We start from the raw sequence: 27,078 nt of genomic DNA, 5'->3' as shown, positions 1-27,078 counted from the left end.
CGTACAGTAAGATGACGCCTCTCCCAGCGTCACATGACCCTCCGTACAGTAAGATGACGTCTCTCCCAGAGTCACATGACCCTCCGTACAGTAAGATGACGTCTCTCCCAGAGTCACATGACCCTCCGTACAGTAGGTCCAACATGGCAGACGCAGAGCGGGTCCTCCGGTAACTAAAGCAACACTTAAACCCGCCGACACACACATCAGAACAACACAACACAACACCGCCGCGATGAGGGAGAGGCTGAAGAAGAAGAAGGGCCGGACGTGGGCGGAAGCCGCTAAAACGGTACCGTGTTCTCATCCGCCGCTTGTTATGGTTGTTGTCCCACCACTTGTACCGCTGTGTTGATGGGTTCACGACCCGCCGTGGACCTCACAGCCCCCCAGGGGTTCTGGGATCAGGACCCGTGGGTCTGGACCTCACAGCCCCCGGAGGACCTGGATGTTTACTGTAGGAGCTCACCGCGGTGTGTCTCCAACCCCCGCCGGAGACATGCGTGTGTTGTTGCGCCCAGACGGGGTCCGTCTGTCTGCCTGTCTGTCTGTCTGTCTGTCCCCTGAAGTGGCCGCCGAGTCAACCCGTTAAAGCGTCGCTCGTGCTGCTGCGGGGCTAGCTCGTTAGCCTGCTAGCTCCACGGCGACACTTCCACTGACACAGTGTTTACCCCCTAACCCTGCCCGCCTGAACCCCCCCCCCCCTCCCCGCCGGGCCGGCGTTTGTTGTTCTTCTTCGCGGCTAGCTTAGCTTAGCATGAGGCTAGTGGATGTGCGCTAACCCGCCGTCCGAGGAGCGTCTTGTTTTGCTAGCCTAGCCGCTAAGCTAACACGCACAACATGTAAACACTGAGGAGGATCAGCACTGTCGTGGTCTCCTGGTCTCTTCCTGTGTCTCCTGGTCTCTCCCTCTGGTCTCCCCCTGTGTCTCCTGGTCTCTCCCTGTCGTCTCCTGGTCTCTCCCTGTGTCTCCTTGTCTCTACCCGTGGTCTCCTTGTCTCTACCTTTGGTCTCCCTGTCTCCTTGTCTACCCGTGGTCTCCTTGTCTCTACCTTTGGTCTCCCTGTCTCCTTGTCTACCCGTGGTCTCCTTATCTCTACCTTTGGTCTCCTTGTCTCTACCTTTGGTCTCCTTGTCTCTACCTTTGGTCTCCCTGTCTCCTTGTCTCTACCCGTGGTCTCCTTGTCTCTACCTTTGGTCTCCCTGTCTCTACCCGTGGTCTCCTTATCTGCCTGTGTCTCCTTGTCTCTACCCGTGGTCTCCTTGTCTCTGCCTGTATATCCTTGTCTCCTTGTCTCTATCTCTGTCTCCTACCTGTGCATCTTTGTGTTATTGACATTTTATTTGCCAACTGTCACATTGTTTATTTTTTTGTATCATTCAACTATCTACATCTCCCTTATGTTGAGATATAATTCTCCTTTAGCCTGTGTTAAAAGTGAGATAAATGACACAAGTGAAACATAAAAAATATCTTCTATAATAGCTGAGTGGTTTAGTCTCGGTGAACTGTGTTTCTTCACAGGTTAAACTGTCTCCATGAATCACACTAGGGTGATCACCAGATAGGGTACTCGCAATAACCGCTACTTAATTTATGAATATATAGTAAGCCACCTAAACTATTACTATTTCAGGGTTGACTCCGCCAATATAGATGTGTCATGTAACTTGAATCACATTGATCTTGCTCATAATATGAGCAGACCATAACATAACTTAAAATAAAATCATATGGAATCAGGTCCAAATAATACTATTACTTTGGTAATAGTATGTTAAAGAATAATTGTATCTTTCTATTATAGGTTCTGGAGAAGTATCCCAACACACCAATGAGCCATAAAGAGATCTTGCAGGTGATCCAAAGAGAGAGGCTTAAAGAAATAAGGTAAACATTAGAACCATTAGTGCTGTCAGTTTAGCGGGCCACGAGAGAGAGAGAGCAGGAGAGGGCATTATCGTGCTCTCCACATTGTAAAGCATTGTCCATTGTCCATTGTCCCATTTTCTTTTGAGCACTGGTCATTATTTTAACTCAGGTTTCTAATTGTTTTATTTCCTTTGTCGTTTCATTGTCACTGTTGTCATCCAGAAGGTAAGAAAAAGCTAGCACACTCTCCCCCGAACAAACTCCTTGCCATGTGATTTTGTTTGGTTATAGCTCCTGCTTGTTATTAACCATAACATGTGCTTTCTTCAGTGAGCATATATACAGTGACTTAGCCCCTCCGACCTGCGTAAAACCCTAACCCACATGTTGCATCACATCCTGACTCCCAGTCTGCAGACAAGTCCACATTGCTTTGACCCATATTGTTTTTAAGCAATAAGATGTGTGATCGTGGTATTGAAATGGGAAGTTCTGCATGAAACCATAATTGTTATGGTCACAGCAGGCTTTACGAATGTTATTGATCATTGATCAGCTCAGACAAGCTCTCTCACTTACTGACTCTGACTGTCTGTCTCTCTCTCAAACATACATTGTAGTCAGCATCAGTGCTTTAAAAAGCTTCCAATTGTCCTCAAAGTAAACTAAATCTGTGCATCAAGTTCCTTTGGATCAGCCTCAAACTAAACCTGTGCGTCTGGGAACGTCTTCCACCAAAGATACTAATGACAATTTCACTGTAAACCCAGTTCATTTAATTCCTCAGCATGATAACTGCAACCACCCGCACCCCCGTAACTCTCCTGTCCTCTCCTCTCCTCTTCTCTTCCATTCCCTCCTCTCCTCTCCTCCACTTTCTTCTCCACCCCTCTACTCTCCATCACTCTCCTCTCCTCTCCCTGAACCTCCTCTCCTCTCCTCTCCCCCACTCTCCTCTCCCTGAATCTCCTCTCTCCTCCTCTCCTCTCCCTGAATCTCCTCTCTCCTCCTCTCCTCTCCCTGAATCTCCTCTCACCCACTCTCCTCTCCTCTCCCTGAATCTCCTCTCTTCTCCTCTCCCCTACTCTCGTCTCCTCTCCCTGAATCTCCTCTCCTCTCCTCTCCCTGAATCTCCTCACTCCTCCTCTCCTCTCCCCCACTCTCCTCTCCTCTCCCTGAATCTCCTCTCCTCTCCTCTCCCTGAATCTCCTCTCCCCCACTCTCCTCTCCTCTCCCTGAATCTCCTATCTTCTCCTCTCCCCCACTCTTCTCTCCTCTCCCTGAATCTCCTCTCCTCTCCTCTCCCTGAATCTCCTCTCTCCTCCGCTCCTCTCCTCTCCCTGAATCTCCTCTCTCCTCCTCTCCTCTCCCTGAATCTCCTCTCTTCTCCTCTCCCCCACTCTCCTCTCCTCCCCCTGAACCTCCTTTCCTCTCCCTGTCTGTTTTACTGGGAACCAGATGGGTAATTTACATTTCTGTGCCGTGATCTAGTGGAACCTCGCCACTGGCATGTCTGAACGCCATGCTCCACACCAACTCCCGGGGAGAAGAGGGCATCTTCTACAAAGTTCCAGGCAGAATGGGCGTCTACACACTTAAGGTTAGTTTAAGGGTAGGGAATATGAACAGACTTCCCCTCCCTCACTTGGAAAAATACACGTTTTGTTCTATTCATTCAACGACTAAAATAATGGGGTTCATCCTTCAGAACAACTAACCCACGCCCAGCATAAACCTGACCCACTCCTCATGAGACTGTGATCGACAAGAATTAACAGCGAGAATTCTTTTTTAATTGTTATTACCAATACTTATTTTCTAACCTTTGTTTCCGTCTCGCTTGCAGAGTAGTAATGTTGACCTCAATTTGAGCGTATTCCTGCCAAGTACGCCGTTTAGGAAAAACACAAGAACCTAGGCTCTGCGTGAAGGCATGGATTGGGGGATGGTGGGGTGGGGGCTGGTGGATATAGGCCTGGTTGCTACGGAAACAGAGTGGGCGTGTGCACGTACTGAACGGAAACTGGAATATAGTAAACTGCATATTGTCAAAGACAATATGCAATATATTATTCTCTTTCCTCCGCAGCCTCTTCCTCGTTTTCCAAAGGCGCGTGTGTGTGACGAAGACCCGGAGATAATGAGCAGGATTTGTTTCTGATTCTAGAAGGAAGTCTCGGACGGGGTCAAGAAGCTGTCGGGGGAGGTGCACGAGGGGGAGGAGGAGGAGGAGGACGAAGAGGACGAAGAGGACGAAGAGGAGGAGGACGGGTCTGAGGAAAGCAGTGAGGACCTCTCAGACTCGCCCAGCAGTGAGAACAACAGCAAGGTGCTGAGCCAGGAGTGCCGCGCCGGGAGGTGGAGACGCAGAGGTATGTCTGAAGGACATCATGACACCAACGCCCGATTCACACTACATGCGTCCGTCGACAGATCTCATTGACTTTGCATGGGGCGCTCTGGGCTGTGGGTCCTTCCGTTCTGTAGGCTCCGTTGCCTGCGTCAAAAAGTTTTATATATATATATATATATATATATATATATATATACGCAAATACATTGTCCAATGAAATTGCCTTTGTAATACAACTCGGGAAAACACATGGATACGTCAAAAAGCTCCCATCCATCGACGGAAGTGTGCAGTGTGAATGTAAGGTTACAGGCCATGGCTAGATCCACAGCCTTAACATGACCCACCAGGGCCTGGCTAGACCCACAGCCTTACCACGACCCACCAGGGCCTGGCTGGACCCACAGCCTTACCATGTTTTCAGGGCAGGCAGGTTAGGGGTTTTAACTCCCAGCCTGGTTCTGGGTTCTTACCCCAATGCCCACAGTCTACGCGTGGCACTTGAGCAAGGTGCCAACCCCTACCTGCGCCTAGGGACACGTATCTCACTGCAAGTCGACTGGGGGCTTTGTCAGCTAAATGCCTCATTCATATACAGAAGGACTCCAAGTCTTTAAGGAGGACATTCAGTCACCAGTTTTAATTGAAACGTTTACAGGGTCATATTAGTAATCTGTTCACAGGACATCCTGAGATGATTTATGTGTTATTGCAGAACTAGAACAAATCCTCACGGCTTTCACAAACCCAAGCCGTGGGATCGAATGACGGCTGTGTTTTGTTCCCGTGGGAGTGACCCGTTTCACTGGGATCATGTGTCATGTTACAGATGTACAACACTAAAAAAAAATAACACAATCAAATTAATAAATCACTTGTCACGACACGTTTCGCCAGGTGTTATGGTAGTACGGCCGTGTTGCTATTAAGCAAATCATGTTTTCCATGACCTGATTCATCAGCGACCAACCCTTATAATTGTTACAGGGTTAGTCGACAGAACGGATCCCCCCCCCCCCACCCCCCCGGGCTATGTGTGAAGATAACCTGTGTGAGTCTACTGTGAGCTCGTACCTGGTGGCGTTCTCAACCGGCAGTGAAACCGTATCTTCCTCACCAACCACACACTTGATTGGCTCGGCTTTAATCCTCATCAGTTTATTGTGCTCGGCGTTCCGTCGTCCACACTGAGTGGCTCCTGGTTCTTAATTCCGCTCGTCTCACTTGAACCTCACAAGCAAGACTGTTGGAACAGGAAGAGTGTGACCAGCAACCACTTCCTCATAACGAGGGTGAAACAGTGTGACGAAGGGAACCAGCGACACAGACTCAGCCCTGCCTTCCAGCAGAGATCAGCAAGGCAAGGCTCTCGCCCGGCGTGGTTTCGGGGTTGGCTCGTCTTCCAAAGACTTTAGTTGAAATGAGCAAACGGTGTCAACCAGCAGGGAGAGCCGGATGCAAGAGGAAGGACAGAGGACAGCCAAAACACACCTTTAGTGCCGCCGCGATGTGTGAGTAGGTTCTATAGGAAGTGCACTTCGCCTCTCGCCTTGTGTTCAAACTCTTGGAAGGGCCTTTCAGTCCGCCGTAATGTAATCTACGTATTTTGTGAGGATGGTGGTTTTTGGTTCCTCAAACAAAAGCCCAGGGTGACGCTGTGTGGACGTGTCCGCCCTCAGGACTCTGGCGGTTCAGTAATGTGTGGATTTTGTCATTTTTTTTGTTTGTTTTTGATTTGATGCCTTTCAGTTCCTACAAAGCTGGAACCGCCGCAGCCGGCGTCCCCCCCAGCCCGCTGTTCGTCCCCTCTGGTTCCCGCCGGCAAACTCATCTCTCCCTCGCAGAAACACGGCAAGAAGGCTCTGAAGCAGGTAGGCCCTCCACCGGCACGAAGGCAACTCCTTCTGGGCTTCGTTTGAATCGTTTTACTTGCTTTCACGGGGATTTGAGGCTGAATGTTCCGACGTTCAATGAGACTCCTTGCCTTCAGGCTGCCTATGAGTGCTTACATGTAGCAGTACAACAACAATGCTACGACACACGCATGCACGCCACATACACACACACACACACAAACCACCACCATGGGACATAGACCGGACCACACCTCCAACAGAACTTAACCAAGCCTCGTCTTGCAATGCATGCATTGGAACCTTTTGGGCTTCATGTCCACACTTCTCCTTTGTTGGAGACACCGGTGCGTTAAGTCTTAGTGTTCTCCTTGGCCTCTAACGAGGCACCTCGTCAGGCCTCTCTTTGTTTAATGTGTTGTTGCTAGTTATGGTTAAAGTGGAAAATAACGAGGGAGCAGGAGAAAGGGAGGGAACCTCCCTGTTTTTATGCGCCCGTTCTCTTGGCCGCCTGGCGCCTTTTGTGTCTTAATCACATTTCACTTGATTGGACGGATCGTAATTCACTCATCTGTGTGGACTGTGGATTCAATGCCCCGACCAAGACCAATTTAATTATTTTTATGAGAGAGAGAGAGAGAGAGAGAGAGAGAGAGAGAGAGAGAGAGAGAGAGAGAGAGAGATGAGAGAAGAGAGAGAGAGAGAGAGAGAGAGAGAGAGAGAGAGAGAGAGAGAGAGAGAGAGAGGCAGAAGCCAACTAGGCATACTCAGTTGGAAATATTGGAAGTTCTTATATGAATATGTATATGAATCATATATATTATATGAATCATATATGAACATTAAATTGCTGAACGAAACGTCTTTCGACTTCTCCTGGAACGGTTCCTCGAAGATCGTCCCATTGTTGTTCAGTTTCCAGGGTGATCCAACGCGGTTCCTGCCACAGAACCGCCTCCGCCACTCCGCAGATCGTGAGACGGCCTTATGCAACTCACGCCTCAGTGCAACAGGAGGGCGAGTAGAGAAGGAGAGGAGGATAGCATGCGCGCGGGCGTGTGGGCGTGTGGGCGGGCCATACGCGTGTGATGGTGTTGCTGTATCTGTGGTTGTTGTTGTTGTTGTTGTTGTTGTTTAGCTGTTGTTCTGCCGGTCAGGCCCTGAAGCAGCAGAGGAGCCAGCGCCGCCAGGGGGGCGTGTCCTCCAGCCCGCGCCTCATCCTGAAGACGGTCAAAGACACGGCCGACAACATCAGCCCCCAGACCGGTGAGTCCCTGGCGGGCAGCGCGCCTTCGGCTATCTTCAGATTTCAAACATTCTGACCGGTCGGTTGGTCGGGCCAGCTGAGGATATATTATAGGGCGAGCGGAGAGAGAGAGAGAGAGAGAGAGAGAGAGAGAGAGAGAGAGAGAGAGAGAGAGAGAGAGAGAGAGAGAGAGAGAGAGAGAGAGAGAGAGAGAGAGAGAGAGAGAGAGAGAGAGAGAGAGAGAGAGAGAGAGAGAGAGAGGAGAGAGAGAGCATACCATTAAGGCTCTGGTACTTTGCTGCATGTCCTCCCCTCTCTCTCTCCCAGACCTTCCGGTCGATCTCGCTCTATCATAAAGCATGAAGATGCAAAATTAATATTTGTTTGCATATCGTTTATGATGCATGCAAAATATATTCTGCGATCATTGTATGAAGTGAAGTGGACAGCGAAGCCTCCACCACCACCACCACCACCGTCTGTCTCACCTCACTGTCCTCCTCCTCCTCCTCTCCTTTGTCCACAGAGCTGTGTCTGGGGTCAGCACCCAGGAGCATGGCTCAGAGGAGCAGCCGGCTCAGCCCACGTGAGTGAACCTGTCAGGAGAGCGGCTCAGAAGGTCCTGGGGTCAAACCCAAATGTCTGCCCGGAGTCGTCCTTGAGCGAGATGCGTCCCGCCCCCCCCCCCCCTGCCCGCTCCTTAGTTACACGTTTGAATGAAGTCACATCGGACTTAAAGCATCTGCTGATTGACTAAACTAAATAGCACCAAAACTGAGGACACGTGCAGTTCCTGTGCAGCACAGCCTCTTATTATCCCACGCTCAGACCCGTCCGTGTGTTTGTGTTGCGTCCCAGGGCAACTGAAGCGCACCAAGTGTGAGATCGACGTGGAGACGCCCGACTCCATTCTGGTGAACACCAACCTGCGGGCCATCATCAACAAGCACACCCTGTCCGTACTACCCCCCGGCTGCCAGCAGAGGCTGCTCAAGCTGCTGCCCGCCGTCGACCAGCAGGTGGGGCTATAGAAACGAGGTGTCGCGCAGGACTCAGTGGACCGGAATAAAGATTATTGACTGAGAAAAGGTCCTTGGATGGTTTGGTTATTGTTGAGAATCTTCTAGTTCCAGATACATACATAAACAATAATCCACAGTCTGTAAAAAGTTTTTTTTTTTTTTTTTAAAGAGATCCGTAAACAATAGTGGGTAAACAATAGTCTAGTGTATAGAATTGTCCAAGATGTAACACTGGTATCGTGATGTAATGTAATTTAAATTTTATCCTGATGCCGGTGGCGATGATAGTGACCATGACAATCGGCCTTCTTTCCCTCTGCAGGCATGCATGGACGGCCTCCTGAAGGTCACCAGCTCTGCGCTGAACAACGAGTTCTTCGCCTCGGCGGCGCAGTCCTGGAAGGAGAGGCTGGCTGAGGGTCGGTCCGCCATAACCGCACAGTTATGAGTTATCAAAGCCATGCATTAGGTCGATGCCACCCGATAGAATAAGACGGACCTTCTTTCTTGCGTGCAAACTTTATTTGATTCCTGATCTCTGGTGGGATTCCAGGGGAGTTCACGCCCGAGCTGCAGCTCCGCATGCGGCAGGAGATTGAAAAGGAGAAGAAGATGGAGCTTTGGAAGGAGGCCTTCTTTGAGAACTATTATGGAGAAAGGTAAGTGCTCCTTCACGGGGAATGAAAACGTTGTTTTTTTCCGAGGAAATAGTTCCTTCATGCGTTCATTTCGACATTTCCTTCCTCTCCCCTCCCTGACGTGCAGCTCGGGGCTGAGCTACGAGGAGGCCCAGAGGGAGCTGATGGAGGCCGATCAGGACCGCCCGCCCTGCCCTCCGCTTCCTCCTCCTCCTCCTCACCCCCACCGCTCCGCCGCAGGACCGGTGGCCCGAGCCCCGGAGCCCAAGGGCCCTAAGGACAGCCGGCCCTGTCCTGTCCAGACCAGACCCCCAGACCAGTCCACCAGACCGCCGGACCAGTCCACCAGGCCCCCGGACCAGTCCCCCAGACCCCCAGACCAGTCCACCAGACCCCCAGACCAGTCCCCCAGACCCCCAGACCAGTCCTCCAGACCGCCGCCGCCGGCGGCCCCCAGACAGACGCCCGTCACGGAGCCCATGCGGACGCGTCGGGCGCGGCACGCCGAGGACCGCCGGCTCGGCCGCTCGGCCCCGCCCAGGCCGCGGGGGCCCACGGGGCCGGGGGGGGCGACGGCGACGGCCGTACCGCCGGGGCCCGGACCGCCCGGAGGTCAGAGGCCGGCAGAGGACGGCGCAAAGACTGTGGTGGCTGAGCGGGCTCTGGAGGCGGGGCCTGAGGAGAGAGCGCCGGCCCCCGAGTCCCCCGACCGGAGCGGGCCCCCGCCCCCCAGGTCCGGCCCCCCGCCCCCCAGGTCCGGCCCCGCGGCGGCGGGAGACACTGGGCAGCGCGCGGCGGCGGTCCGTACGGCTCTCCCCGGAGCCGGAGAACCGGGGAAAAGGAAGTCTCACAGCGAGCCGGAGGGGGAGAAGACTCCGGAGAAAAGGCCCCGGACCGCCTCCCCCTCCTCCGCCTCTCCAGCCGCCGTCGTCTCCTCCTCCTCCCCGGCGCTCGTCCCCTGCACTCCCCCAGTCTTCTCCCGGTCCCCGGGCACCTCCACCGCCTCTCCGGTAGCCTCCTGCACGTCGCCATCCGTCTGCTCCACCTCCCCGATGGCCTCCTCCACCTCCACGGCCGCCTCCTCCACCTCGCCGGCGGCGTCGTGCGCGTCGAGTCCCTCCACGCCGTCTCCGAACCAGAAGGTTCCGCCGCTCAAGGTCGGCGACCTCGATACCGGACGACAAAGAGAACCCGTAGAGGACGTCTCGCCGCCGCTCACCGGCGGTGGCGTCCGCCCCCGGCCCCCCCCCGTCCTCGCGTTTTAACGCTCCCTCTGTTTTTTTGCGTCTGTTTCAGATTCCCGTGTCCCGGATCCTCCCCGTGCCCGTCTCGCCCGTCTCCCCCGGCGTCCCGGTGTCCCCCCGGACGCCGGCCCCCCTGGGCAGCCCGGGGCGCCCCGGGGCACGCACCCTGGCCGACATCAAGGCGAAGGCCCAGCTGGCCCGGGCGCAGCGCTCCGCGGCGGCGGCGGCGTTGGCGGCGGTGGCGGCCGGGGCGGGGCCGGCGCCCGGGGGGGCGGAGCTGCTAGGAGCTGCCGGAGCGAGCGGCGGCGGCGGTGCGAGAGCGCCCAAACCGACCCCCGTCAGCCCGACGCCCCCTCAGCCATCCACGGCCGCGTTGCCGACGCAACCAGCCCCCGGCCCGCCCGGTCCGACGGCGACGCCTTCGGCTCCCCCCCCCCGCGCCGGGACGGACGCCTCCAGGGACCTCCAGCCCGGGGAGGTGCCCGCCTCCAAGGAGAGAAGTCCCTCGGCCCCCCCCGGGCCGGCGGCCGGCTACCACTGCGTCCAGAAGCCTCCTGAGGCGTCGCCGCGGGGGAGGAAAGCGGCGCCGGAGCTGCCCAGCACCTCCTCCGGCCTGCCGGCCCGGGTCAGCTCCTGCACGCCCGCCAACAACCCGCTGGTCACGCAGCTCCTGCAGGGCAAGGAGGTCCCCATCGAGCAGATCCTCCCCAAGCCGCTGGCCCGCGAGGCCAAGGGCCCCGGCTCGCACTCGGGCAGCAAAGGGAAGGCGTGGCACCTGTCCGCCGGGGGCGGGCACGAGCAGCGGCCCGACCGGCAGGGCTCCACGCCGCCGGTCCACGGCCCCGCCGCCGGGCGCCGCGCGGCGGCGGCGGCGGCGGCCCTCCACCCGGACCACCCGGCGACGCGGCTCCACGGCGAGGCGCCGGACCGGGAGACGCAGGAGCACATCCTGCAGGCGCTGCTGCAGAGGAAGGCGTCGCAGCCGGCCCACCAGCCCCCGCCGCCGCCGCAGCACGGCGACGGCCAGGCCCGGCCCCGCTTCGCCGTGGGCTGCCTGGGCCGCAAGAGGACGGCGCGGCCGGCCATGACCGGACACTACCTCCTCAACGTGTCCACGTACGGCCGCGGGTCGGAGAGCAGCAGGCGGCAGCAGAGACCCCCCGCCGCCGCCGCCGGAGCACCGCCGCCGCCCGACGTGACGCGGGCGCCGGCGGACGGCGGGCAGCGGGACGGGAAGGACGAGGAGCTCCCCCCTCTGGCCTCCTCCGGCGTTAAGGAGGAGCAGCAGGGAGGCGCCGTCGCCAAGCAACAGGAGCCCCCCGGCACGCAGCACCGCGTGGTGGTGAAGGCGGAGGCGGGCCGGCGGGGCCGCGGGCCGGCGGACCGGGAGGCCAGCGGCCACGACACGGCCACGACGGAGGCCAGAGCCCCGTCTCAGTCGGACCAGAGGAGCCTCCAGCGCAGCGACAGCCATCAGGGGAACCCGGAGCCATACGCGACGGCGCCCCGCGGCCCCGCCGCCCCGGACCCCCGCCCCCAGCGGCCGCCCGCCTCGCAGACGCAGCAGCGGACCCTCGACCACCAGCACCCGGACGTGGCGCTGGGGTCCTGCTACGGCGGCACCATCAGCGTGTCCGTGCCCCACGCCGCCGCCGCCACCACCGCCGCCGGGCCCGGCCCCGCGGGCTCCTCCCCGCCGCCGTCGGAGCGCTCCGACGGCGGGGGCGGCGGGGTCCACGGCAGCGTGATGTCCTTCTCGGTGACGGTCACCACGGTGCCCGGGGGCCACGCCCTGGACCCCGGGCCCCCGGGGGAGTCCTCGCCGGAGCAGGCCTTCATGGAGGGGGCGGGGCTGGAGGAGGTTCAGTCCAAGTGCTACTGCCGCCTCAAGGCCATGATCATGTGCAAGGGCTGCGGCGCCTTCTGCCACGACGACTGCATCGGACCCTCCAGGCTGTGCGTCTCGTGTCTCGTGGTGCGGTGAGGCCAGAGTCTTCCTCGTCGTCGGTGTGCCACACGTTTCGTTTTCGGTTTGTTTCGAATCGAGAAATTGTGCCGGAAGAAACGGAATCGTCATTTTAAATTGATTGGGAATCGGTGACCTTACTGGGGCCTCCGCTGGAGGTCGCTGGAGGAGGGTGAGAAATGACCCTGGAGGCTCCACTGGTCGCTGGAGGAGGGTGAGAAATGACCCACGAGGGTCTCCTGAGTGGCGGCAGGCTGCCTGGTGGTCCAGCTGCCAACCAGTTCGGTTCAATCAGCAGATCTGGGAGAAATATGTGACCTGAGTGAAATCTGGCAATGTTTGCACTTGGCTAGGGTTAGTGTGGTATATATATATTTTTAAAGAGACATAAGTATAGTTTTTAAAAGAGAACAAGGAGGGAAAATATAATATTCTTGTTATTTTTGTAGAATACAATGACGTTATATGTGGTAGACAAACACTTTTTATCCTGCGGCCTGAATGGATTGAAAAAAAGGGCAAAGATAATCATTTATTGTAGATGAGCAGAGGCAGGGAATGAGAACTCTCAGAATCTGTTTCATAGAAAAACTCTGTGCACCGCGTGCAGTAAATATAGCACTTAAAAACAGATATATAGCAGCTATACTTCGATACTTCCTCAAATCTATAACATCATTTTTTTTTCAACGATACTTTTAACAAAAGGAGAAAACAAAAACACGTACTCTCATTACACCCCAGCCCCCTTCGCACTTAACCTTATTTCTTACAAACAGTTACAGGAAGCAACGGTTCCTAACGACGTAGAGAAACACAATCACAACAGCTGCGCTTTCAATGCATAATGCATAATACATAATACAGTGCGTTACTCCCACAGCTGATCTCCTGTGGGTCCACGGAGACGCCAAGCAGAAGAGACGCTCTGGGTTTTCAGTTTGTCTCCGAGGTCAGAGACGGGCTTGTAAATATTGTTCCCCCACAATGCATTGCTTCTCAATTTTTATTTATTTTTTTAATGGAGAGAGATTTCTAGCTGGGAGGGATGAACACTCACTGTAAGGAGAGAAAATCAATGGGTTTATTGTCTTTTTACTTCTGCACTGTAAATATTTGCCGATTTATATTCCTAACGTTGTAAGACTCCCGTAGTACACCTTGCTTCGTATATGCCAGGTTTATGACTGAATTTATGAATGACTGTGGAGAGAGAGAGAGAGAGTCTATGTCTATGAACGTCTATGAACGCTAAGAGGCTGTATCGTAGAGTGTATGTAACAAGTCAGAGGTACTCAAAGACAAGCTTCAAATTCACTTTAAAGGAAGGTAATTCATTTTCGAGCATTTTGGTCCAAACTGTTGAAATTGTCTTTACATCCCAACAATAAATCAGATGTTCCGTTAAAAGATACAAAAACCCAATAAGCTTGTAGAATAATTTCTTAATAACACCCATCAAATATTCTGGGCAACTCGCCATTATTGTGTTTTTAAAATATTGTTCCCAAGCTCCTTTAAAAAAAAAAAAGGTTTTTACAGGAAATATGGTAATTGTAAAAGTAATGTGTTATGGAAGCAGGTGTGTGTGTGTGTGTGTGTGTGTGTGTTTACGTGTCTTAATTGAAAAATAATATATCTGTTCTATTTTTCAGAAGTTAGAGGTACGAAGCAGATGTATGATTTATACATATATTACTTCCATGGTAACATGCCAAAGTCACCTTAAGAAAACACGATTAGAGCTTGTTTTCAACCTCTCACTAGCTAAACAAAGTTAATATATTTTAATTAATATATTTGGATAGAAAATCTATTTGCTTTTTTTTTTATTCACAGGGTATGTACTATATATCAGTTTGTTAGTCCTGGGGTGTTGGTCTTGTGGACACCACCATGTAGAGAGTAACCCAGGTATATATTATATATCTATGCCGCAGGACCTGTTTTTCTATATCATTTTCTCTTCCATAGAGAAGTTGTCTAACGTTTGTATTGAGGGCTCTATGTTCTGGGTGGATCATTGATACAATATGGAGGAATTACCTTGTAACAAACAAATATATATGTTTATATTAAACCCTTTTGAGCTGAGTACATTCATCAGGTCAATTTCACTCCATTTTGATATTAAGAGAGACTCTGAGACCTGTTAAAATTATATTTAGCTATCTAATACAATCCCATCTTGTTTCAATATATCAAGAGTAGTTCAATTGATGTTTGGAACCACATTGAAAACCATTATTATTTGGACTTCCAAACTGCTGGCCAAACATCATTGGGACTTTTATTTTGGTATAACAGATAATAGTTCATTGACCTACAAATAAGAGAAATTAAATGAGAACGAATATCAGCAACTTAAGGCAGCTGAGAACTTAAAACTTTGTGGTGCGTTGCCTTTCCCCTTCATTGTATCTTGTGTGCGTGCGCGTCTGCGTGTGCGTGTGCGTGCGTGTAGAAAATTTGTCAAATTAAGTCTTGTGGTAAAAAATATTTTGGGCAAAATTGAAAATGTTTTTGTAAAATATAAGAATATAAGTTCCTTTCTGTCCATAATCATTTCTGCTGTTGATGGACTGTTTTAAAACACAGGTGAATGTAATATAGTAATCAGCACTTGTAAACAAAGTGTATTTTATCAAAAGATATAGAATATTATGAATAAATAACACAAACACAACTCTGTGACCCATTTTTTCTGTCTAATTTATCATGAGAAACAGGACCGGGATAAATGAAATGTAATTTGAGCTTAATGATCGATGTATGTGTTATGTTCAGTGTACTTCATATCATAAGGATCAAGTGTGATAGCTCAATACCCAAGGTTTACAGAGGGGGCTGGTAGGGAGCTGCAATACACTCAGAACTTAACAGTCCTTAACTGTGTCAGCACAATGTAACCTCAGACATAACACACTCATTAGTTCATTGTAAGAATAGGTTTATTGGTATTGATGAACTAGTCCAATACACTGGTTCAAAATCTAGTGAACTATTTGTATTGCCTGTGGACAAATTCATTGTAGTGTTTAACTGTGTTTTGCCTTGAAGCAGTGGTACTTCTTTAGGTATATATCAAAACCACATTTGAATTTCGGGCAAACATTGTTTTGTAGAACAAATAAAATCCTAAAGCGACACATGTCCCTCCTGGGCGACTGTATTTTTCGTAGGCGGCATCCAGAATAAGTCCCGCCTCAAGCACTAGGATTGGACAGGCAGCCTGTCAGGCAAACTCGCACGCTGACTCCTAACCATAACCCTAACCCTGACCGTAACCATAACCCTACCCCTACCCCTAACCATAACCCTATCAGAGAAATGCGTTTGACTAACGTTAGTTTAATATGCATTACAATTTAAGTTACCTGCGGTCACATCACAGATTTGAGCCTTTTTGGATTGGATCAGGGATTTAAACCAACATGATTGGATAATCTCCGGCTATCCCCTCATTAATATTCATGACTCTTCCGGATTCCGCCTACGAAAAACACATTCGCCCCTCCTGGACCTCTGAGATGTCCCAGGTGAAGTTAAGCTGCATCTCACTGCTGGACCTCTGTGAGGTCCCAGGTGAAGTTAAGCTGCAGGTCCTTCATTCTTTCGTTGTAGACTCTGTCGAAGCGCTCGCTCTGGGCCACGGTCAGGGCGTTCTTCCAGTCCCCGATGGTACCTGACAGGGACACATTAAAGAATGGGTGACCGGAGTGTGACCTCCTGTATAGTGCAAACAATGTCAACGTTTTTTTTGTAGTTGTAGTTACAAATATTCTCCTTTGCATTACCGCATTTGACCTATAGACCTATTGTTGACAAACCAGACTACTGTTACCTTTCCTCAGGAACTTGCCCTGGCTTTTGTCCTTCACGTCGTCAGGTAAGAACTCGTAGTTCGCCTTGTCATCTTGTTTCATGTTGTTGAAGGTCACTCTCTTGATGATGGAATCAATGGCGGCGTCAGAAAGATTCTTGCCGACAAACTCACACAGACGCACGATCACGGATCTCAGGTCCTAACCACAGAGAGCAGATCGTTAGAGGAGTACTAGAAAACGGATGTGTTGTTGGGCCTGTGTGTCACAATCTGATTACCTTGATCATGTCTTCATAGCGGATGAATAGGATGTTGTACTTGTTCTGGTTTTCGTACCATCCTTTAATATGGTCAAACCAACAGCCTCCAATCACTGGTCCATAACAAATAGAATAGACAAGATGAGTTGGAAAGAAAAAGACAAGTTCAACAGATAAGAAAATCTAAAGGGTCCCTTCCTCCCCTGCTTGTCTGTCTGAACCACTCACTCCGTCCACTGATGAAGTTGTCCATCATCTCGTTGATGTGTTCTGCATCCTCCAGCTTCTTCATGAACTTTGCAAAGTGAAAGTAGGACACCATTGCATCTTTTGGATTCCTGGAAACATAAATGACCTGACGAGAGAGGGAATGACGGTGGATTGGTGTGTGTGTTTGCAGAGGTGGTGTGGGTCCCATTTAGTTTCTGAGCTCTTGTCTGAACCCTAACCTCTACACACTGTAGATGGATGTGTGTTCAGTGCACGTGTAGCGTCTCACTGACCTTGGCCTTCTTCCTGAGCAGGCCTCGGGGCATGAGGGGCTCCTGGAGGTGGGAGCAAAAGAGGCGTGGGGACCGGCGGGTGTCGTAGCTCGGCCAGTCGTTCATCTGGTACTCCAGCCAGGGCATCCTCTCAAAGGTGACTGTGTCCGTCAGCTCTGGGAAGTCCTCCTCGAAGATCAGGGTGATGATTCTCTGGGTCCATACCGTACCTAGGAAGGGTTCATCTCACTCAATTATGGCAGTTTGTGTAAAATGTCTCCTGGTCTGAGCCATGTCACAAAAAAAGTATTAACCACAAAATAGTAAATTGGTATTTGCCAAAAATGTACACATTACCGCAATACATTACACACCAGTGTAGAATGACTCCAGAAAAGTGCTCTACTTTCACTATGCAGACCATCTGCAATATGAATACTTTCTGTTGGTTTGAAAAAAGAAAAAAGCCTTTTCCACATCCACTATATCACATAAACCATATAACCACACCGTTCAACCGCACCTGTCGCAATGCACGCCTGATGTTATCTTGAAGATGTTTTTGATCCTTTTCTTATCTAGTTGACAGGCCTATGCGTTGACCTTTATTTACCTTCCCTTGGTAAGAGGAAGGTAAGTGGGGTAAATGTCTCCCTCTTTATTAACCCAATGCATTGATTTTGTAGTAAAGGAGTGAATGGGTGTGAGTGGTTGGCACATGGCTGACGTCCGCGGTCCCGTCCGCGTCAGGGTTTATTTGTTTGAAGATGTCAGTTTGCCATGTCTGCTGTCTTGTTCCGAAATAACCTTACTGCCTTTCTATAATCTACAGGGAGTGTAACAAAATGTCGACAAAAAGCTAGGTCCTATTGTCAACAATAAAGAAATCAAGTAAAATGGATATATTGAATCAGTCCATGACAGTGCCTGGTATTATGAGGATCGAAGCTCACATCTGAACCATTAAGCTAGTGGAAATACTTTATATAGTATATAAAGATATTGATCCCTCTGCCCACATAACCTCTGCAGAGACTTTGTTGCAGAGATCTACTGTTTGTGAAATATTAAAACATCCTACCACTGCACAAAAGCATAGCCAAAACACTCACCTGATTTGGGGAAGGTAACGAGGTAAACGTCGTCATCTCGGACTTCAAAATGTTGCAGATCGTCAATATATTCCGTGGTGAGTTTAGTGGTGTTGTCCACTGGGAACACAGCGCCTTTGTATGTGAACAGAGTGTCACCCAACAGTTTGTATTCCTGTTGAGCCATTGCTTCTCCTACGGGGGATAACGTTGTATCGTATCGTATCGCTTCGTTGAATGCAAACAAATGATGCCAAGTTCTGTGCAGTGAGATTGAGGACAACCATTGAAATATGACACTGTGGTAGAGGCAAAGCCATATTATCTGTGAGTTATAAGTTACTCTTTACAATAGTAACCTTTGTTCGGTTCAAAGTTTCATTTTGTTTATTGGGTGCCCTTCATAGTGTTCAAATCAGAACAGTATACATGTAGTATATTTACATTTTTACCTCTGATGCCACATTGTAAGGAAGCTGTTAAATGTCTCTATTATAACTGAATCCTCTAAATACAAAATATATGTTGGGCATAGGATGGATTATTTAAGCTGGTCTTCACTAGGCTATAGGTTAAGTGTCCAAGTTCCCCTTCAGACTGGTTTTATTAACTGTGGTTTCCATTTTAAGAAGCATACCTTTCTGATTGTACACACAGAAAACACACAGAAAAAAAACTTGTTCAAAGGTTGTGCAAGTAAGAAGCAAGTAAAAATGGTTTTATGTTCATGTTGTGTTATGTTGTGTCCGATTCATGAAGCTGTTGCCTTTTAAGCTATAAACAGTGTTTCCTTTCTGTTGTCCAAAGGTCCTCTATCAGGCACCATCATATTTGATGTTGCATTTCCTTCTGCATCAGGTAAATTAGTGCAATAGACATTTTTATTGAAAACAAATCCTGAGAGAATCTTCACCTCAATTCTAAGCAAGAAAATCATGATTCTCATTTGATCAAGAATCGTCTATTTTATCAAAACGTATTCTCAATCAGTTGCCCCCATGCAGTTTGGTAGCAGTTGTACTGTAGTGGTGCAGGTACTGTTGTGGATAAAACCCCTTGCAGCCTTGCCCGGTAACTCATCATGAGTTATCTTGTATCTTATGTCAAGTGATATTTCTCCCAACTCCACTGGGAGAGATTGTTGTTGTTTTCCAACATTCCAGCAGACAGCACCATCAGAGCACAGCTGGAGCAGGGCTGCCAACTTTTGGTATTTGGCCGGAGTGAGACTCTGTAGAGTCTTATAATGGGGGGGAGGAGGGGAGAGAACCATGTGCGTGGGCTAACCTGCTACTGTACGATACATGTGAGCTTTAGGAGCAGTGACACTAGCATGTGATTGGGTAATAAGCTGAAGCTGTGTTGTAACCTTTATTTTTTTCCAGATAAAAACAATTAAGAACAGTTTCTTATTTTCAATGTTGATCTGGTCCAAGAGGCCCCGACAGGAGTACAGGTACAAATAACAAATAACAAATACAAAAATGAAGGGATGTGTGTGTGCGTGTGCATGCATGTTTGTGTGTGTGCATTCGTGCGAGCAGTTCAGGGTGGCTGTGGAAATACAGGGCGGGCCACGCCCCTGTGTTTCAAAGGACAGTGAGTCTGTTGAGACTCCAATACTTAGAATAGCATAATTGTATTCTATTATATTGCCACTGCATCCAGTAATTCTGTCTGTGCTTCCATGGAACACACTCGTGTCATTGTGGCAGCAACTTGGTAGCCTCAGGCGTCACACACTTTCTATGGTAATGTAAGTGAAGATGTTTATTGGAATAAACCAGTACAATATACTGGTTAGTTAGTACTGCTTAGTTAGTAAAGGCATTACATCTGGTGAGCAATTATTATTACCCTTGCACATTTAATCACACCATTTCATTTTGTATTCATACGTCAACATTTTATTTTTTTTAAGTGTTATTTAAAGATCCCATGGCATGCCACCAGGTGTGGTGTGATTAGCCGTTAAAGGCCGTTTTGGAAATCTGTCCCTTATGACATCACAAGTGGGCGTGTCCACCTAGATGTGTGCTGGATAGGTCAGTCTACCAGCCTACCCAGTGGACTGTAGCAAACGTTGCTCATCTATCCGTCACACCATCTAGGTGGACACGCCCACCTGTGATGTCGTAAGGGGCAGATTTCCAAAACAGCTTGTAACGGCTAATCACGCCACACCTGGTGGCATGTCACCAGGTGGACCTCTAAGTTTAAGTGAATGCCAGCCTAACAAAGACCGTTGAGGGCTTCATGTGCCACCTGGACCTCTGAGATGTCCCAGGTGAAGTTAAGCTGCATCTCACTGCTGGACCTCTGTGAGGTCCCAGGTGAAGTTAAGCTGCAGGTCCTTCATTCTTTCGTTGTAGACTCTGTCGAAGCGCTCGCTCTGGGCCACGGTCAGGGCGTTCTTCCAGTCCCCGATGGTACCTGACAGGGACACATTAAAGAATGGGTGACCGGAGTGTGACCAGTAATGGAAAATTAAGTAACAAATTCAGTTTACTGTTTTGAGCATTGATTGAATATTGACGATTGACGTTTATGGGTTTTGCAGAAAGATTTAGTAGCCTCTATAGGGGCGGGCCATACTAGCATATTCATAGATCCTGGAACAGTAAATTAGGGTGAAGATGTGGAGTTACATACAAGCCATTTTAAGTTGTGTGGGGATGGAAGACATTTAAGAAACAGGAAAAATAAGCAAGAAAGCTTCACACAACTTATTTGAAACACTGTGTGTGTATTAGTTGTGTTAATATTTAAGTTGTGTCATCCATTGGAGTTAACAAAGGTAAAGATTAAGGTTTCCCTGATTTGTACGGTTCACCAATAAGACGTAATAAGCTGTACATTGTAACAAATAAGAAAAAAAACAGAAATATGTTCATTATTTTTTTTTTACATCATTTTAACAATTCTTAACACAGTTATACTTTAGTTATACTCTCTACACCTAACTTTCGCTGTAATTAGAAACCGGATATAATGCCGTATTAGACCCAAAATATACTCTAATTAGGTACGATTATACCAAATGACCCTCTAAGAAGGTCAAATAAGGGTCAATTGGGAAATAAAGATAGATTTCAGTTCAAGGTACAGTTCTGTTGTAATGTGTCACAAATTACACTCTTATAATGTCTATGAATATGGCTTTGAATATGTGGCCTCTAATTACAACATCATTTTGTTGAATGGTGTATTATTAGGGTATAACTATGTTCACTGTCTAATAAACAACATATTTATATTTTTTATCTAATTTGATGCAAAGTATGGCTTATTACGTCTTCTTGGTGTACCGTAATATAAAGTAGGGTGGGATGGGCTCAACCTTTTTGGAATATGGCCGTCTAGAATGGATCATTAGTATAAATAAGTTTTCTAAAGTTCTATTTTACGGCATTGAAAGCCGTTGTTTACCTTTCCTCAGGAACTGGCCGCTTTTACTGTCCTTGAATAGATCGGGTAAGGACCGGTAGTTCGCCTTGTCATCTTGTTTCATGTTGTTGAAGGTCACCTTCTTGACGATGGCATCAATGGTGGCATCTGGCAGATTCTTGCCAACAAATTCACACAGACGCACGACCACGGATCTCAGGTCCTAACCGCAGAGAGCAGATCAAATAACTGTACGGTCACACCAAAGGATTCATGAGCAGCCAAAGCAGCCAGCAGCCATTCATCTCCAATGAGAGCGGGCTACAAGGAGCCGCGGCTACCGTAGCAGCAGTACACGGCACAGTGTCCAGAGTGCCTTCAATCATTTCAACTCCACCTAGCAGAGCATGTGCTGAAGTGGCAACCAAAAGTGCTAAATTCTAACAAACCCGGAGTAGAATCCCATCCACAGTTTCCTACAGCTATAACAATCAAGTCTGTTTGTCGACCAGAAAACAAACGTAGGTGCCACCACAAATGTGATGTTGATTTCTGTTGTGTTGTGTATGCACTGAGAGACCCCGGTCATCTCCTTGTTTGTGGAAGCATACTAGACAAACAATATGATTCTGATTCAAAAAGATTAGATTCAACTTGATTCCAAATATGTGGCCATCTATTCACAGCCTTTGGCCACAAGCACCAAATTATATTTTGGTGGGACCTTACAGTAAGAGAACTACAATATGGATGTGTTGTTGGGTCTGTGTGTCACAGAGTGATTACCTTGATCATGTCTTCATAGCGGATGAATAGGATGTTGTACTTGTCTTGGTTTTCGTACCATCCTTTAATATGGTCAAACCAACAGCCTCCAATCACTGGTGGACATAGAAACATAAAATATTCATGATGGGATGGAGAGAAGCTAAACAGATAAAAAATAATCATCAGTCAAAGCTGATCCAGTCTACCCCTGCTTGTCTGTCTGAACCACTCACTCCGTCCACTGATGAAGTTGTCCATCATCTCGTCGATGTGTTCTGTATCCTCCAGCTTCTTTACGTACTTTGCAAAGTGAAAGTAGGACACCATTGTATCTTTTGGATTCCTGGAAACATAAATGACCTAAAGAGGGAGTGAACCATACTACATCATGTAGTAATATGTGTGTAGCTGTTGTGTTTGTGTGCATTTGTAAGGTCGGTTCAGAAATATCTTCCCTGAATAGGCAAATCAACAGATAAATCTTTTATTTCAGCGTTCAGTGGTCATTCATTGGATTTGTGTTTTGACCATCAATTAAAATTTTTATTAAGATTTTTTTAAGATTTTTTGACCATTATTACCGATTATTTGGGCTGGCAACTTAACCGTTAAAGTAATGAATGCAATTAAACTAAATTGATCAATTCGCCCTCTTGACCACGTATGTCGCAGAATGAAACGGTAACAGGTTGGCACGACTGCTCCAAACACCACTGAAGCAGATGATCAACTCAGAGAGTACCAGAGTGCTCAGGCATTTGTCCTCTTGATGAACACAATAATACTTTGATGGTGATGGTTTGACGATCGCTTCAAAACAAAGCTGTGTATCAACTTCATGTGCCTCGCCATGGTTGTGTCCATGGTAGTATGGCCATGTTTGGAGTAACTAATGTGATGACTAATAACTAATTTATATAATTTCATTAAAACTTAAAAGTATTTAAAGTATAAAAGTATTTCTTTCTCGTTAGTTTAGCTCAGTGGTTCCCTCTTCTACCAGATGTGCGGAGGTTATTGCACTGCTCGATTTGGGTTCATAGTTTACAAAAGGTCATGCACGTGTTTGTGCACTACACACACATGCGCTGGATGTGGATGTGTGTGTGTGTGTGCAGTGCACGTGTTTGTGCACTACACACACATGCACTGGATGTGGATGTGTGTGTGTGCAGTGCACGTGTAGCTTCTCACTGACCTTGGCCTTCTTCCTGAGCAGGCCCCTGGGCATGAGGTGCTCATGGAGGTGGGAGCAGAAGAGACGTGGGGAACGGCGGGTGCTGTAGGTCGGAGTGTGTTTGGGCTGGTACTCTAACCAGGGCATCCACTGATAGGTGGGGGCGTCCGTCAGCTCTGGGAAGTCTTCCTCAAAGATCAGGGTGAAGATCCTCTGGGTCCATATGGTACCTAAGAAGATTTATTTTTCCACATCACAACAAAAGAATATATTTTATTTGCTAAAATACACATTACACTATTAGACGCTACATGCAGACAACATCTATGATCCAGTGGCGTGTTCCTCTATAATGAGGTCAATCCTGAGGGACTGTCTCTGTAGTTTCTATGAATAAATTAAACTTAAAAAGGAGTGGATGTTTTCCCATAACCCCCTGGTAGTCCAGTCATTTTATGAAAAAAGTTCAAACTAATTATAACAGAAGCAAACTCAACTGATTTTGTATCCTCAATATGTCCTGAGTATGGCAAAAAAAGCCCTGAAGAATCCCATAAGGGGAAAGTTTCGAAAAAGACCCAAATATAGCCTATTCATATGCCTATTCATTCTTTTTCTCAGGTGAATGGGGTAAAAATTTTAACCTTTAGATATAGAGTTGATTACTTACATCAAGACAAACAAAAAATGTGTTACAAGTTTTTTGAAATTGTTTGTTACCATAGGCAAACATAATCTAATTAGGTGTGTGCTAATTTGCATAAATACCATGACAGATCTAAACATTGGGTATAGCCAGGTGAAAATGTCTTGTTGAATCTTGTTGACATATAACAGTGAAATACTTAATGTTAAGGTCTGAATGTAACCCATTTAGGCTACCTATGAGCATTAATAGAGGCAGGAAGAAGTACTTTAAACTAGCCTTTATTAATTATTATGCAGAGATGGGGTTTGGGGCTGGGGACGTGGGACTGTTTCTGGGGGATGAGTCTGAGGGAAGAACAGGAGACAAGGGTAAAGAGAATGCAGAAGACAAAAGGTAAGTCAAATAAAAAGTTGCTGGATCAAACAATCTTTCTTACCTGACAGCTTAGTGCAGTTGATTGAGTGAACCTTGAATGAAGGACTGCATCTCTGGCCCTTATGGTGTAATTTGTATAGTCTTTTACTTTAAGATGTCAACAAGATTCTACAAGACATTTTCACCTGGCTATAACCAATGTTTAGATCTGTTGTGGTATTTATGCAAATTAGCCCATGTGTAATTAGCTTATGCACCGTATGCCCATGTTAACAAAGAACTTCAAAAACCTTGTAATACATTTTTTGTTTGTCTTGATGTAAGTAATCAACTCATTTTTTCAATTTTCATGGTGATATCTAAATGTTAAAATATTTACCCTCTTCAGTCCTTACTACTACTACTGCTTCTGTTGCAATTTGTTTGTTGGCTTAAAATGACTGGACTATGGCTCTGGCTGGCTGGGTCCAGATGGTCAATAGGGGCTCTTTGCCATCGTCCCCACAACCCACTAGAGTCGACGTCCAGTGCTCCGACGGTAAACAAGAAACATCTTGCATTTGGAAGATGGATCCATGTATTTATCAAGTCACATATCAGTCAAATGTGAGTCACTCATGTCTTTTGTCCTGTGAGTCATTTATCGCACAGGTGGGTAGATGCCCGCTTTGCAGAAAAGTTCATGTTCATATGTTAAGATTATAATAATTAAAATGTATAGTCTGTATGGAAATGCCCACTGGACGCCTCCCTTGGGAGGTGTTCCAGGCACGACCAGTGGGGAGGAGACCCCGGGGAAGACCCAGGACTAGGTGGAGAGATTATATCTCAACACTGGCCTGGGAACGCCTCGGGATCCCCCTGTCAGAGCTGGTCAATGTGGCCCGGGAAAGGGAAGTCTGGGGCCCCCTGCTTGAGCTGCTGCCCCCGCGATCCGACCCCGGATAAGCGGATGAGGATGAGGATGAGGGCAACTACAGCTTGTTCAGAATACTGCTGCTGGAGTTCCAAAAAACCCAAAAATGTGAACATATTACATCAATTCTTAAATCGTTACATTGGCTCCCTGTATGTCAGAGAATTGATTTTAAAATCATGTTGCGAACCTATAAATCCCTAAATGGTTTAGGGCCAAAATATATATGAAGCAATTTGAGTCTGCCTTGTGTATGAAAAGTGCTATATTAATAAAGTTGCCTTGCCTTGCCTTGCCTTGTTGTGCAATGCAAACTATTGTGCAACATTGCACAACATTTGTTATGAATTAAATCAGTTTGGGGTAGTTGCACAGCATCCAATAGACCTCTGAAGAATAAGTCCCGCCTCCGAGGCTCCGGTACCCTCGGTCAAATGTCTAGGTTTCGACTAGGTTTTTGGATTGTCGGTGCCGTTAAAGTAGTAAACGATTATTAATGCTATACTTTAACAGCATCGACAATCCGAAAACCCATTCGAAACTAGATGTAAAAGTGTGTAGTTGAAAACGTGACGCAGCTTTTACTTCTTCGCCACCTACAGAGTTTGTTATGTACGATTGTTCAAAAACCCCATGTTATTTCCAGTAGACATTTGACCGAGGGAACCGGGAGCCTCGGAGGCAGGACTTATTCTTCAGAGGTCTATACCGACTTTTAACATAATTGGTATAATTTCACTTCATAGTTGATCACTGGAGGGAAATAGCTTTTCTTTCTATGTGACTTACTTTCTGTGTGCTGTGCTTTACTGCCTTTTTAAATTATCACATATATTGTTATTGAAACCATTAAATATACATTTCAAGCAGTCTTCTAGCATTCTTTTGTTTTCAATGAAAAGTAATAAAGGTCCATTTTTTCTACATGCTTCCAAATACATTTTAACATTTTATCCCTGAACAATGGGGAATCCTTATTAACTGTAAGAACACTATATAAGCATTTAAATGTAATTCTGCAGTATGAAAATACGAAGTGATCCTCAGGTCTGAGATAACACATTTTAATCGCTGCCAAATATTATATCTGAGATTGTCACCTGATTTAGGGAAAGTCACAAGGTAGACGTCATCATCTCTGACATCGAATTGTGGCAAATCATCAATAAATTCCTTTGAATGGAAGTTGTCCAACTGAAAAACAGTCCCTTTGTACGTGAGAAGAGTATCACCGAGTAGTTTGTATTCTTGTTGAGCCATTGCTTTGTTGAATGCAGTAAATTAGACCAGGTTATGTGCACTGAGGACAGAGCTTAAATAAGACACTGTGGTAGAGGCAAAGGCATAAGTTATGACTATCCATACCCTCAGCACCTGGGTCATCCCCCTCAAACCCCTAACTTTAATTTTTCCTGTTTACCATTCAAACAAGATCATTCAATGTTTCATCATGAGGTTGGTTGGCTTGAATCCCACATTAGTTAATATGAAGACAACAAGTTAGTCAATGGAACATAACGACCCCTGAACCAGACAGCGATCCTAGATGTCACTTCTGTATCCTATGTCGCAGCAATGAATGAGTCAAAACAAAGGAAAGATTGTCCACCTTCATGCTTTGCTTCTTAAGCGGCAAGTGGTTCTTGGGGCCCTGGTAGGGGCTCTGAGGGGCCCTGGTAGGGGTGGAGGTGGAGCTAGGGGCACTGGTATGGGTGGAGGTGGAGCTAGGGGCTCTGATATGGGTGGAGGTCGGGGCCCAGGTATGGGTGGAGCTAGGGGCCCTGGTATGGGTGGAGGTAGGGGCCTTGGTATGGGTGGAGGTGGAGCTAGGGGCCCTGGTATGGGTGGAGGTGGAGCTAGGGGCCCTGGTATGGGTGGAGGTGGAGCTAGGGGCCCTGGTATGGGTGGAGGTAGGGGCCCTGGTATGGGTGGAGGTAGGGGCCCTGGAATGG

At 48.1% G+C, this 27,078-nt stretch overlaps 3 protein-coding genes across 5 annotated transcripts; 1 reads left to right on the top strand and 2 right to left on the bottom strand.

The window, feature by feature from the left end:
- The first annotated feature begins 159 nt into the window (after nucleotides 1-159).
- On the top strand, nucleotides 160-14,886 carry asxl2 (ASXL transcriptional regulator 2). Of its 2 annotated transcripts, XM_084482385.1 has the most exons (12): nucleotides 160-292; nucleotides 1,809-1,891; nucleotides 3,365-3,473; nucleotides 4,041-4,245; nucleotides 5,976-6,097; nucleotides 7,237-7,345; nucleotides 7,852-7,911; nucleotides 8,184-8,344; nucleotides 8,670-8,766; nucleotides 8,901-9,006; nucleotides 9,113-10,142; nucleotides 10,282-14,886. In XM_084482385.1, the coding sequence occupies exons 1-12, from the start codon at nucleotides 236-238 to the stop codon at nucleotides 12,211-12,213; spliced, it is 4,071 nt and encodes a 1,356-aa protein (XP_084338511.1). In that variant the 5' UTR covers nucleotides 160-235; the 3' UTR covers nucleotides 12,214-14,886. The 2 variants fall into 2 exon arrangements, with proteins under 2 accessions (XP_084338511.1, XP_084338512.1); XM_084482386.1 differs by lacking the exons at nucleotides 160-292; nucleotides 1,809-1,891; nucleotides 3,365-3,473; nucleotides 4,041-4,245 and adding an exon at nucleotides 5,422-5,737.
- Nucleotides 14,887-15,730: 844 nt separating this feature from the next.
- LOC311362132 (amine sulfotransferase-like) lies at nucleotides 15,731-26,505 on the bottom strand. Of its 2 annotated transcripts, XM_084481945.1 has the most exons (7): nucleotides 26,227-26,505; nucleotides 23,208-23,416; nucleotides 22,243-22,369; nucleotides 22,028-22,122; nucleotides 21,284-21,464; nucleotides 20,126-20,287; nucleotides 15,731-15,764 (listed from the first exon to the last, which is right to left on the bottom strand). In XM_084481945.1, the coding sequence occupies exons 1-6, from the start codon at nucleotides 26,384-26,386 to the stop codon at nucleotides 20,160-20,162; spliced, it is 900 nt and encodes a 299-aa protein (XP_084338071.1). In that variant the 5' UTR covers nucleotides 26,387-26,505; the 3' UTR covers nucleotides 15,731-15,764; nucleotides 20,126-20,159. The 2 variants fall into 2 exon arrangements, with proteins under 2 accessions (XP_084338071.1, XP_084338070.1); XM_084481944.1 differs by lacking the exon at nucleotides 15,731-15,764 and having other exon boundaries at nucleotides 19,212-20,287; nucleotides 26,227-26,504.
- Nucleotides 15,742-19,109, bottom strand: LOC311362131 (amine sulfotransferase-like). Its single transcript, XM_084481943.1, has 6 exons — nucleotides 17,876-19,109; nucleotides 16,785-16,993; nucleotides 16,510-16,636; nucleotides 16,300-16,394; nucleotides 16,040-16,220; nucleotides 15,742-15,880 (listed from the first exon to the last, which is right to left on the bottom strand). The coding sequence occupies exons 1-6, from the start codon at nucleotides 18,039-18,041 to the stop codon at nucleotides 15,753-15,755; spliced, it is 906 nt and encodes a 301-aa protein (XP_084338069.1). The 5' UTR covers nucleotides 18,042-19,109; the 3' UTR covers nucleotides 15,742-15,752.
- Nucleotides 26,506-27,078: the final 573 nt, after the last annotated feature.

The sequence above is a fragment of the Micromesistius poutassou genome (assembly GCF_964030765.1).
Source record: "Micromesistius poutassou genome assembly, chromosome: 17".
Taxonomy (NCBI): domain Eukaryota; kingdom Metazoa; phylum Chordata; class Actinopteri; order Gadiformes; family Gadidae; genus Micromesistius; species Micromesistius poutassou.
Note: the sequence above shows the minus strand (reverse complement) of the source record. Positions and strands in the feature narration are given on the sequence as shown.

Bases quoted from the DNA above. Each gene is read 5' to 3' on its own strand.
- asxl2 (XM_084482385.1), top strand. From the start codon at position 236: ATGAGGGAGAGGCTGAAGAAGAAGAAGGGCCGGACGTGGGCGGAAGCC. The intron at 3,474-4,040 runs GTTAGTTTAAGG...TTCTGATTCTAG, and splicing joins TGGGCGTCTACACACTTAAG to AAGGAAGTCTCGGACGGGGT. The intron at 6,098-7,236 runs GTAGGCCCTCCA...TCTGCCGGTCAG, and splicing joins GCAAGAAGGCTCTGAAGCAG to GCCCTGAAGCAGCAGAGGAG.
- LOC311362131 (XM_084481943.1), bottom strand. From the start codon at position 18,041: ATGGCTCAACAGGAATACAAACTGTTGGGTGACACTCTGTTCACATAC. The intron at 16,637-16,784 runs GTCAGTGAGACG...CTCTCTCGTCAG, and splicing joins TGCTCAGGAAGAAGGCCAAG to GTCATTTATGTTTCCAGGAA. The intron at 16,395-16,509 runs GTGAGTGGTTCA...GTTATGGACCAG, and splicing joins CAACTTCATCAGTGGACGGA to TGATTGGAGGCTGTTGGTTT.
- LOC311362132 (XM_084481945.1), bottom strand. From the start codon at position 26,386: ATGGCTCAACAAGAATACAAACTACTCGGTGATACTCTTCTCACGTAC. The intron at 23,417-26,226 runs GTGACAATCTCA...AAATCTTCTTAG, and splicing joins TGTGACTTTCCCTAAATCAG to GTACCATATGGACCCAGAGG. The intron at 20,288-21,283 runs GTAAACAACGGC...TGTCCCTGTCAG, and splicing joins CGGCCAGTTCCTGAGGAAAG to GTACCATCGGGGACTGGAAG.